The 12240-nt window shown below is 35.5% G+C and overlaps 2 protein-coding genes across 3 annotated transcripts; one reads left to right on the forward strand and one right to left on the reverse strand.

The window, feature by feature from the left end:
• Positions 1-2301: 2301 nt before the first annotated feature.
• LOC111997351 (1-aminocyclopropane-1-carboxylate oxidase 1) lies at positions 2302-3646 on the forward strand. Of its 2 annotated transcripts, XM_024029433.2 has the most exons (4): positions 2302-2492; positions 2586-2809; positions 2895-3142; positions 3218-3646. In XM_024029433.2, exons 1-4 carry the CDS (start codon positions 2391-2393, stop codon positions 3487-3489), a joined length of 846 nt encoding a protein of 281 aa, XP_023885201.1. In that variant the 5' UTR covers positions 2302-2390; the 3' UTR covers positions 3490-3646. The 2 variants fall into 2 exon arrangements, with proteins under 2 accessions (XP_023885201.1, XP_023885199.1); XM_024029431.2 differs by having other exon boundaries at positions 2304-2492; positions 2895-3646.
• Positions 3647-9053: 5407 nt separating this feature from the next.
• LOC111997315 (uncharacterized) lies at positions 9054-10837 on the reverse strand. Its single transcript, XM_024029391.2, has 2 exons — positions 10549-10837; positions 9054-10451 (listed from the first exon to the last, which is right to left on the reverse strand). The coding sequence occupies exons 1-2, from the start codon at positions 10758-10760 to the stop codon at positions 9164-9166; spliced, it is 1500 nt and encodes a 499-aa protein (XP_023885159.1). The 5' UTR covers positions 10761-10837; the 3' UTR covers positions 9054-9163.
• Positions 10838-12240: the final 1403 nt, after the last annotated feature.

The raw sequence follows: 12240 nt of genomic DNA on the forward strand, positions 1-12240 counted from the left end.
GGGAGCTACCTACCAAAGGATGATGACGAGGATGTTCGAGCCACAGCTGGGCAAGAATATTGAAGTTTACATAGATGATATGGTGGTAAAGAGCAAATTTGTAGCCGAGCATGTGAAGGACCTTGAAAGTACCTTTGAGATCCTACGAAAGTACAAGCTACGATTGAATGCTTCTAAGTGCTCGTTTGGGGTAGGGTCCGGAAAATTTTTAGGATACATGGTCACGCATAGAGGAATCGAGGTCAACCCCGACCAGATAAAGGCCATCAATGATTTACGAGCTCCTCGGAATCCCAAGGAGGTTCAGAAGCTAACCGGGATGACCGCTGCCCTCAATCGGTTCATCTCTAGATCAGCAGACAGGTGCCGTCCTTTTTCTCCCTACTCAACAAGTGGAAGGGGTTCGAATGGACTGAGGAATGTGCTTCTGCGTTTCAGCAACTCAAGGATTATCTGGCTCGGCCACCTATCATGTCCAGTCCTGAGCCTGATGAGGTACTGTTCGCCTACATCGCCGTAGCTCCCTATGCAGTAAGCCTGGTGTTGATACGATCGGATTCTGGCGTACAAAGGCCTGTTTATTACGTAAGCAAGTCGCTGCATGAGGCCGAGATTCGCTACCTGCCTCTGGAGAAGGCTATCCTAGCCGTAGTGCTGGGCACACGGAAGCTACCTCATTACTTCCAAGCCCACACGGTCATCGTTCTCACGCAGCTCCCACTCAAAACTATACTACGGAGTGCTAACTACACCGGTCGGATTGCCAAGTGGGGTACAATCTTAGGGGCTTCGATATAAGATATATGCCCCGCACATCGGTCAAGGGGCAGGTCCTCGCAGATTTGGTGGCTGAGTTCACGGAGCCCAAGTTAGAAGAAGCAAGGCCCACATCGGACATGGATGAAATTAATATATTATTATAGAGATAGTTTTTTTTTTTTTTTTTTTTTTTTTCCCCACTGCATGATCGGCTCTACAACATTTTTGTAACTATTCTAAGTTCTTGACTCTTATGGAAGTTCTTGACTCTCAACAATAAGAGTATTGTTAGAATAAAAAATATGCAATACCATGATAAAATCACTTATCTCTAAAGCTTAAACCAATAGGAAATTGTAAATTCAATCATTTAATTATTATTTATCATTCTAACATGTTAAAATAAATGACAAATTGCAGAAATCAGCATGTTCTAAAAATAATAGCAAACAAGTGAGGTCTGTTTGCAATAGCAGTTTAAACAATTGTCCTTGTACACTTCAAATAAGAAGGGGGTACCTTAAATCATTGTATCAACCTATGATTTAGAATGCAATAAAGCTCATATTCCTCTAAACATCTTGTCACTCATTTCATGCCAATAAGAATTATTTTCAACCAAAGATGATATCAATGGGACACCAACCCAACAAAGCCTTAAAAAGACTTACTTTGGTATTCATTCTGCTAGGGATACCTAAAACTCTAGAGGATCCCAATCTCTATTTAATATCCATTAAGTGAATGCATGCCATATGGTCCTCCTTGCTTAGCTTGAGATGAACAGCATCTCATAAAATTCTAGGCTTTACATTCCTTCCAAAGATAGGCACGAACCTTGCTAATCTGAGATTCTGAGCCCTGCATCATCTGATGCATGGACAAAAGCCTAACTATGTAATATTTTTCTTGATAGCTTAAGCAATCAAAGTTTGGCTATTGACTGAAAGTTAAGACACATGCTATAAAGTGATTGACTACTAAAATAAATGACTAAGTCTAACAAAAGCAAGAAAAATTATGCCAATTCAACAACTTGCAGGCTTGCAACCAAAAGCGCCCATTGGTTATAATATATTTCCATGACTTCCGTGCCCCTGTTTCCCTTTGTTTGAATCTGCTTATTTGGTGCCAAACTGCCCCTAGTTTTGTTAAAAATGGTCCCACAATACAAAAAATATCAACAAGAGTAAAATAAAGCCTCACTAATGTATCTTTACATAAACAGAAAGGGGTGGAGAGAGAAAGAAACTCATGATGAGCATTAAAATTTAAAATAAATAAATAAACCAATCAAGGAAAGTTTTCCTTATGAAAACCAAAGAAACAAAACTTAATTTACAAGTGAGAGCTTCATTGACTAATTGATTTGAAGATATAAGAAAGTACACAGAATCACATGGTAGCGGTAAGTTGAATTTGGACTTTTTTTTCTTTTTATTTTTTTTATCGTTGCTAGTTTCAAGGCACACAATATTTTTTCCTTTCAAAGAGGTTACAGTTGATCTGTAACTACCATATGTTCAAATCTAACCAACTCTAATTACTATGTAGGTAAAGATTTCCTGTCTGAGCCTATAAATATTCCCTCAAGTGACCTCTGGTTTGCAAACAGAATCAGATAGAAGAATATGGAGATCCCAGTGATAGATTTTGATGAGCTCAATGATGAGAAGAGGAGAAAAACAATGGAGCTTCTGCACCAAGCTTGTGAAAAATGGGGCTTCTTTAAAGTAAAGAAGATCTCTTCTTTTATATTTTATACTATACACTTTAACTTGATATCTAATTTACCGTTCATTCTAATGAAATTTTCAATTATGCAGATTGAGAACCATGGCATTGACAAAAAGTTGATGGAAAAGGTGAAGCACTTAGTAAATAGTCACTATGAGGAGAACTTGAAGGAACGCTTCTATGAGTCTGAGATAGCCAAAGCCTTAGAAAACAAGGGAAACAACTCTGATATAGACTGGGAAAGCAGCTTCTTCATTTGGCATCGCCCAACTTCTAACATTGATGAAATTGCAAACCTCTCTGAGGATCTTCGGTGAGTCAACAGAAGGTCAAAATTACATCTGACTTTTTGTTGTATGCATATAAATTTATATTAACTAATATGATGCATAATGCAGCAAAGCTATGGATGAGTACATAGCTCAACTGGTTAAACTAGCAGAAAAGCTGTCCAGGCTCATGTGCGAGAATCTTGGTTTGGAGAAGTGTTTTATCAAGGAGGCATTCTCAGGGAGCAAAGGTCCTTCTGTAGGGACAAAAGTAGCAAAGTACCCTCAATGTCCTCATCCACAACAAGTAAGAGGACTTCGAGAGCACACTGATGCTGGAGGAATTATACTTTTACTCCAAGATGACCAAGTCCCAGGTCTTGAATTCTTCAAAGATGGAGAATGGGTAGAAATTCCACCATCCAAGACTAACACCATCTTTGTGAACACAGGTGACCAAGTGGAAGTGTTGAGTAATGGAAGGTATAGAAGTACTTTGCACCGTGTCATGGCTAACGAAAATGGGAGCAGGCTCTCTATTGCTACTTTCTACAATCCTGCTGGTGATGCCATTATCTCTCCAGCTCCCAAACTCTTATATCCAAATCATTTCAGTTTTCAAGATTACCTGAAGCTCTATGCCACCACAAAGTTTTCAGACAAGGGTCTCAGATTCGAATCCATGAAGAAAATGGCTGATGGTCACTATAATGGCCTTACCTAAAGTAGCAATGATTAAGAAATATGTGTCCCCCACTTACGGGTTTCATTTGTCAGCTTATTATTATTATATTTGTCTGCTTTCTACAATATTTGCTCTTGTCCAGCCAGTGAAACAGTTATGTTTTTCAAATCTCAGTAGACTGAATATTTTATGCTTATTTCCCATCAGTTTATCCCATTTCTATTCTTATCATATATATTTTTGGATAAATTACAAAGTTGGTTTCTGTCATTTACACTATATTTTAATTTAATTGATAACCTTTTAATTGTATCAATTTGGTGCTTAACCTTTTTAATACAATTTAGCCATTGCCGTTGTCTATTAGATGGAGAAAACTAATGTGTCAAACAGAATAATAATAAAAATATTTTTCAATACCACGTAAGCTGCCAATTGTACTGTCGTGCCATATTACAATATAAAAAAAACTCCAAAATTAATATGTTCACAATAAGGCACTCTAGTTATATCAAATTCCGAATGTCTTCTTACATCTGAAAATTCGATTTATTCCTAAAAAATTCATTCCAAGTTTCAATAAGGATTATCGAAGACAAGATGGTGAAGATGGTGGTCAGGGCCATGGGCTCAGTGCTAACGAGTTGTCGGCCACCCATGAGTCTAGCATCTCCTCCAGAAATTACCTGCCCAATCCTCCACAAAGTTCAAGAGGTACCCAAAACCTCCACCCTGCTTAACAACGATGCAATATGGAAAAATCCATATTCAAGCCGGAAACAAATAAACATCCATTATTTTTCAAATCAAAAGCCAAGATTTGAATTATAAAATTACAATTAACAGAAACTTACAAATAGGACATCGAGACCTTCTTAGGACTTCATGATGAGTTCATTCTAACAAAACCCAAACTTTGGGTACCAAAGAACTCGAAAACGAAAAAAGCAGCCAAAGAAAAAAGGCAAGAACTTGGACTTGGCAGTTTATCTATTGAGCAAAAGAATAAGACTAACGGAAAAACCCAAAGGGATCACAAAGAATTAGGCCTTTTAATTTGATAAGGCCATGTTTGTTTTCTGGGAAAAATTTTAAGCTTGATTTTTTTTTTTTGGTTAATTGGGTAAATTAAAATATTACGGATTGAAACATAATTTGGTTGTTGTGATTTTTTTTTTTTGGGTGTGTGTTTGTTTTTGTGTTTGAGTTTGATTTTTCTAAACATGTTAATTTGGGGTTTTTTTTTTTTAAATAATAATTTAATATGATGTGGCAGTACAGTTGGCCATTGATGTGATATAGAAAATAATTTTTTATTATTCCATTTGACACGTCAGCTTTTTCCATCCTAAAAACGGCAATAACTAAATTGACCAAGTACTAAAAATGTTAGGGGCTAAATTGACACGATTAAAAGAGTAAAGACCAAATTGACATATGGTGTAAAGGATAAAGAATAGGGACCAGCATTATAATTTACCCTATATTTTTTTAACAGAAATACATAATTAACGTTGTACTCGTAAAGCAGCTTATAACCCTCCTAATTGAAAATCGAATCTTAAAACAAATAAGAGCATCTCCAGCAAAGTTGGCATCTCCAAATTTTGGAGAGAAAGCCACTGTTCACCCCAAAAAATCCCTCCAACAGACTCAGCATCTCCAATTTTTTTTTTAGATTTGCTACAGTAGCTCTCCAGGTATGGAGAAATTATAGAGTCCTCTGGTGGACAAGTGATGTGGTCCACCATTCCACTAAAAAACTTCCACTTGTTTAAAATTGTTAAGTTAGTAATTAATTTCTGTTTAAAAAAATTTCCTAACTAACAATTTTAAACAGGTGCAAGGTTTTTAGTGAAATGGTGAACCACATCACTTCCCAGGTATGGAAAGCACTGTAGCAATCACTGTAGCAATCACTGTAGCAATCTAAAGAATATTTTATCTTAAAAATATACCTGGCTGAATAAAAAAAAAATTCTTTCTCTTTCCTCCTCTCTTCTTTGTTCATCTGTCTCTCTCTCAAATGGTAACACAATCAAAACACAAACACAATCTAAAATCAGAATAGAAACTATAGATCAAGAACAGGTAAAAAGACAAATTTAATTAGAACAACAAATCTAAAATCAAAACAAAAACAACAGATCAAGAGCATGAAAGCCTATCAAGCTCCATTGTAACAACAAAGGGAATCAGATATTAAAAAAAGAAGAAGAAGAAGAAGAAGAAGAAGAAGAAGAAGAAGATAGACGAAGGCCATGCCGGTTGTGTGTGTGTGAAGTGAGCTGAAGAGGAAAGAAATCAGAAGTCAAAAGATCATGCTAGAGAGTGTTCTAGAATCAAGTAGAAATAGAAAAAAAAAAAAAAAAAAAAAAAAAAAGCTAGAGAATGAAAGAGAGAGTCCATAGTGTTCTTGAATGTGAGGCAAAAAAGAAAATTAAAGAAGGGCCAAAATGAGTAACTAGCCATAACTTTCCAACTATATAGTTAGTAGGCAATGTTTGCAAACTATATTTTTACTAGCACCTCGAGTCTAAAAGACTCGATTTAGGGTCTATAAATCGAGTCTTTGAGGGTCAATTTTCATGTTTTGATCGGGTCTGAGTTGGCACATTTTCTACCTGGCGTCCACTTGGAAATCGAGTCTCTAAGACTCGATTTATAAGGAGATAAAAGAGAACACCAACAAAGAAATCAAAACAACAACACCAATAATGAAACAAAGAAATCAGAGCCAAAAAAAAAAAAAAAGAAGCCGAATAAGAAAAGAAACCCAAAAAGGCTGCTCTCTCTTTCTCATGCTTCAATCCAAGAAACAAAAACACCACCGCAACCACCACATGCCCAGGCTATGTGAGCACGCCCCAGGCCGCGCGAGCCCCAGGCCTCTACTTCGTCCATGGTAGAGCTTGACTAGGTTTTTGAGATTTGGGGTTTGGGTTGAAGATGGGTATTTGAGCTTGAGAATTGCTCTGAGACTTAAAATTTTTTTTGATTTATAAATTGAGTTTTAGAGACTCGATTTCCAAGTGGTCGCCACGTGGAAAAAGATGCCACATCAGACGTGATCAGACCATGAAAATCAAGTCTTAAAGACTCGATTTATAGGCTAAAATCGAGTCTCATAGACTCGAGATGCTAGTAAAAAATATAGTTTGCAAACATTGCCTACTAACTATGTAGTTGGAAGGTTATGGCTAGTTACCCATTTTGGCCTAAAAGAAGGGGTGTGGGGGGGGGGGATAGAGATAGGCTGGACACGTGTGTAGAGGATAAAAACAAGAAAAAAGAAAAAGAAAAAAAGAAATGAAAACTAATGGATGAGAATGAATTGAAAGAAAGGAAAAATGTTGTGAAAGTATTGCGAAAAATGTGGTGAATATAACACTTTTTATTAAAAAATATAATTGTTGGGAATGAATATAGGAAGAATAAATGATGATAAAAAAAAAATAAAGAATGAATAAAGAAATGATATTTAAATGGGATAAAGAATGTGATAGAGAATTTGTTGGAAAGTGTATTTGAAAAAGTAAGTAGGCAAAATGTAAAATGTATTGTTCACTCTTCAAACAGGCAAAAATTTGGAGAGACTGCTGGAGATGCTCTAAAGCAAGAGTAGAATGGCAACAGAGCAATATTATCTACATATATAATTAATAATTATGTACTATATCGACCAATCATTATATCCACTATGCCAAAATTGACTCAGAGATGCCTTGTGAAGCAGAGGTCATTAGGGCAAAGTGTGAGGAAAAAAAAAGGGAGGATTTAGCGGTATTATATAGCCAGTTTTCTTATAAAAGTTAGAGCATCAAGCTAATTATTTGGTCCTTTTGGCATAGAAATGTTCCATGCAATTTGAGATCTTTCTTGCATAAACAAAATCACAGGTTAGTTAAATACACTAGCCTCTAACCACACGCTCACGCGCATGCTTAGATGCTCTTTAATTTTTTGGATAAGAGTTAATTTAGAGCATTTATTATAATTTGGGATTACTACATTTTTTAATCACAAAAAAAATCTAGGGATGTGATGAGTATTATATGTGGTGAAATAATTTTTTCATCACACTCTTAGGTTTTTTTTTAAAAAAAAAAAATTAGAAAATGTGGTAATCTCAAATTATAATAAATGCTCTAAATTAACCCTTACCCAAAAAATAAAAGTCTTTTGAGCACGCGCGTGAGCTAGTAAATAGATAAAACAATTTGAAAACTATCAGGAGAGTGATCTTATTTTGTAGACAACGTTTTAATGGGAGTTAAAAATGTATTTACTTATTAAAAAAAAAAAAAGACAAAAAAAAAAGTGTATATATCTATTTAGTTTATTTTTTGTTGATAACTATTTAGTTTTTTTTTTTTTTTTGGATATTTAGTTTTGGTTTTTTTTAAAAAAAATTAATACTAATGTTTTTTTATTAAATGTAGTTTTTTTTTTTTTTAAAGGAAAAGAACAACAGAAACGTAGGTAGTTTAACTTATTTTTCTATTAAAAAAAAACAATAAATGTATAGTTGCTTTGAAGAAGTGTGCTGAGAGACCAGTAAATGGATAAAGCAATTTGAAAACTATCAGAAGAGTGATTCTATTTTGTAGGCAACATTTTAATGGGAGTTAAAGATGTACGTACTTATCAAAAAAAGAAAAGGAAAAAGAAGTGTATATATCTATTTAGTTTAGTTTTTTGTTGATAACTATTTAGTTTTTTTTTTTTTTGGATATTTAGTTTAGTTTTTTTAAATAAAAATTAATACTAATGTTTTTTTTATTAAATGTAGTGTGTTTTTATTTTTTTTTTATTTTAATAATAATAAAGTAGTATTAGAAACTAAGGTTTTTTTTTTTTTTTTAAAGGAAAAAAACAACAAAAACGTATGTAGTTTAACTAATTTTTTTATTTAAAAAAAAAAAAAACAGTAAACGTATAGTTGCTTTGAAGAAATGGGTTAGTGGAAGAGTGTTCTTATTTTGTAAGCAATGTTTTAGTGCAAGTTAGATATGTATTTTTACCGGACTATCTTTTAGTTTTGTCTCTACTTAAACCTAGGGGTGTAAGGGTATTTTGGAACAAAAAAAAAAAAAATCTGGTCCAAACAGAGAAAACTCCTTAAATAGTAGTATAGAAGCCACCAGATATTCTCTTATATCTTTGGTATTGATGTTTTGAAAACAACCATTTATGGCTTCAGACTACACACACATAACAAATTGTCCAAAGGTGGATTCCATATTTTTATTAATAGAGGGAAACTGCACAAATACATCAGTTGTCCAAGGTGATTTATGGGACTTTTCCTGGACCTATTCAAAGTGAAATTTCAGTTTGCCACAAAACTCTCACATCATATTCTAGCAATATCACATTATAGACTTGTCCTCCATTTAAAATTATTCATATTATTTCCTCGCACTTCATATTTAAGATATGACAATAAAAGGATAAGCAAATGTGTAGAGAGAAGGATGTCCTACTTGCTAGCTCATATGTACCAAACATGGTATTAATTTAAGGATGTATTATTGCAGATCAATATCAAAATAGCCAGGACTAAAACCTAATAAGCCCCTATAATAATTCTAGCTAATACATATCAGGAAAAAGTTTGTAGGAAAGATCTAATAAGAATACAGTGTGTATATAGTTAGAGATTGGCTGAAGCTAACAGCAACAATAAATATCCTGATATTTAAAAGAATAGCTACAAGCTAGACAATTTAGATAATACAGATTTGGTCACAAGAGTACTGGTGTTCTCAACAGCTTCAATCAGTGAGAGCTTATGAGATTTCAATAATGAAGAACATTTGGTGACTAAACATAACAAAAAGTGTCCAAATTTTAGAGATTTGGAAAAATTTTCAGCCAATTGCTGAACCTGGTAAACAATATGATCAACTGAATCTTGAGTCAAATGAACATTATGATTTAATATGATTTGGAACAGGTTAAACAATGATTCTGTCCATACCAATTCACCGGAAATTAAACGTTGGTGGCAGGGAAGACAGATAAGCCTCCTCTCGTCCTTTTCTCCACACAATAGCTTCTGGCAAAAAGCAGAAACATGAGCTGGGTGCAAACATTCCTTTATGATCCTTGCGATCACATCACAGATGGGATTATTGATGCCTTCTCTACGGAGAATTAACGGAAACAAGAGTGCATAAACAGCTGCTTTCGGATGAAGCTTACAATACTCCATTATTGCAGCCACAAGTACACGAGGAGCTGGTACTTCCAGTAATAACAACTTGGGAAGGATTACTGAGCATAGAACCTGGCTTGGCCAACCAAGCTCTTCTTCACTTTCATTCACAAGATGTGAAATTAAAACTGAAGCAGTCTCATCATCTGCCAGCCAAGGTTCAATGAGACCCAAAACCACAAAAGAATCTCTGCCCTTGTCCAGGCAAAGTTGGCGAATTTCATCAGCCAAACCCACAGTTTTCAAAGAAGATTCAAAATTCATAATCCTAGCTTTCAAACAAGTAGCCTTCTCATGAATCCCAGGATCAAGAGGAACATTTGCAGGACAATCAATCTCCATTTCCTCCACAACTTCATTCACCTCTTCTATGCCATCCTCTCCATCTTGCTTCGACAAATCTACACTAACTTCACAACTACCAAAAGGCGTCACTGAACAAAATTCGTCTGGCAAAATAGGAAGCCAAGGGAGAATCATATCATTGGCATCCGCAGCCGCCTCCTTAAGCCAACCTGGTATTGATTCGAACTCTTCATCCATGCCTTCCTCCCCAGAATCCAAACTCAAACAGGAAATCCACTCGTAATTCGACTCAGACAATAAATCGAGCAGATTGCGTGCAGCCCTCTTGACCCAAAAATCAAGCTCCTGATTCCCACTCAACACATTCTGGGCCAGCCTCGACAAGTCCCTCTTGCAAAACCTCTGACGCTCATAAGCAAGAAAAGAGAGAATCCGCGATTGCACCGTAGTCGGTAAAGTCTCTATAAACATGACCCTGTTGATCAAAACCCCATACAAGTCAAATAAACCAAACATTATATTAAAATTGAAGATAAATATCAACTGGGTCTTGGGTGCTTTTTGTTTTTTACCGCTTTGTCCGAGTAAGCGTGGGAGACGAAGAGTCATCGTCGTCGATGACAATGGCGTCGCTGGGCTTTGAGAGCAAGGAGAGGAAAGAGCTTGTGGTAATTGGGGTTGTGGTTGATGAGGCATTGAAAGATTGTTGTAACCATTGAGATGCTTCGGTTTCGGGAGTTGGGGAGTTGAGGAAGATCTTGAAGAGTGGAACCCATGACTCCATTTTCGCGCACTATTGCTGTGAAGCTGAAGCTGAAGGAGCTGGGTTTAGAAGCAGAAAACGCGGGAAAGTTTGTAGCTTTAATTTAACAAACAAAATAGTAAAATTTTACTTGACTACTTAAACTATACATCAAGTTACATTTTGCACTATAAACTATTTGAATGCATGTTTTGTACTATAAACTATGATCCTTATTACATTTTATAACTCAGCGTTAATTTTATTATTATGTTGGATGAAAATTTATAGCACATAACTCACACATGAATTTTGTTTAAGTGACGCAAAGTTAAGACCAAAAAACTCACCATCTTTCCAATTAATTAAAAACAAAAGCCTCTTTATTTATTTTTTACCTAGCCCCCCCATACGTATTACAAATTCATAATGACTCGTCGGTATAAGAGTATCACCATCAAGTTTGCCAAATGCCAAATATTTAGCATTTGACACACTAAACACCAAAAAACCTCCCTCATGAAGTATTCTAAATGTTAAAAGTTTTGACACATATAAACAGTACGCTTCTAAATATGCAACTGTACAGACCGAAATGCTAAAATTTTTAATATTAGTTTATTCTACTTTTCTCTCTCTTCACTCACTTGTGACCCATATCAGTCCCTCTCTCAAGCCTCTCTTCCTCTTCACTAATACTCTAATCAGACATCTCAACCTCTCTTCCTCTTCGCCAATCTTGCTCATTCACGCTCTTAGCCTCGCGCCGCCACCGACGTCCAATCTCATCTCTAATCTCACCGTCGATTTCTCCTCTGAACTCGCCGCTGATTACTCCTCTTGTCTCACCAGTGCCGCAGTTGATCTCAATCTCAACATCATCGCTAGTCTCAAGATCTCGTTGCCGAGAGTTAGCCACTCGCCGCCAAACCTTCTCTCCCTAAGCCGCCACCGATTTGGGATGTGGGTTTGTTTGATTTGGTTGTGTTTTTTGCCATGCCGATCTCCCTAGTTGTGTTTGATGTGGGTTTTGCTTTTAGGTTTGTTTGATTTGCCGCATCGATCTCTCTAGGTTTTTTTATTTTTTTATTATTTTTTTTTTAAGGTGGCGTTGGTGGATGTGGGTTTGTACTGGTAGTGGTTGGTCAGTGTTATTGCAGCAGTGGTTATTGGTGGCTGTTGTTGCGGCAGTGGTGGATGTGCTGTTGTTATTGTTGATGTTGTTGATGGTGATGATAGGAAGGAGATAATATATTATTTTAATGTGTAGTAAATATTACTTTAATGTATAAAATTGAATAATAAAACATCTAATGAATGAGATATTGTAAAATGATGTGATAAAATAATAAAGTAGGTTTTTAGTGTGTCAAAATGGCATTTTTTATGAAACAGTTGATGGTGACGCTCTAATAAAGATCATTATAGCATGAGATGGTCTTTTTGTTTTTTAGTAATATAGCATGAGATGGTCATTATAAGAGTATTCTTATGAGGTGTTCTATATTCTATAAATTTTGAC

This window comes from Quercus suber, unplaced genomic scaffold, assembly GCF_002906115.3.
Source record: "Quercus suber isolate HL8 unplaced genomic scaffold, Cork oak 2.0 scaffold_50, whole genome shotgun sequence".
Lineage (NCBI taxonomy): Eukaryota > Viridiplantae > Streptophyta > Magnoliopsida > Fagales > Fagaceae > Quercus > Quercus suber.

Bases quoted from the DNA above. Each gene is read 5' to 3' on its own strand.
- LOC111997351 (XM_024029431.2), top strand. From the start codon at position 2,391: ATGGAGATCCCAGTGATAGATTTTGATGAGCTCAATGATGAGAAGAGG. The intron at 2,493-2,585 runs GTAAAGAAGATC...TCAATTATGCAG, and splicing joins AAAAATGGGGCTTCTTTAAA to ATTGAGAACCATGGCATTGA. The intron at 2,810-2,894 runs GTGAGTCAACAG...TGCATAATGCAG, and splicing joins AACCTCTCTGAGGATCTTCG to CAAAGCTATGGATGAGTACA.
- LOC111997315 (XM_024029391.2), bottom strand. From the start codon at position 10,760: ATGGAGTCATGGGTTCCACTCTTCAAGATCTTCCTCAACTCCCCAACT. The intron at 10,452-10,548 runs GTAAAAAACAAA...TTTGATCAACAG, and splicing joins ACGCTTACTCGGACAAAGCG to GGTCATGTTTATAGAGACTT.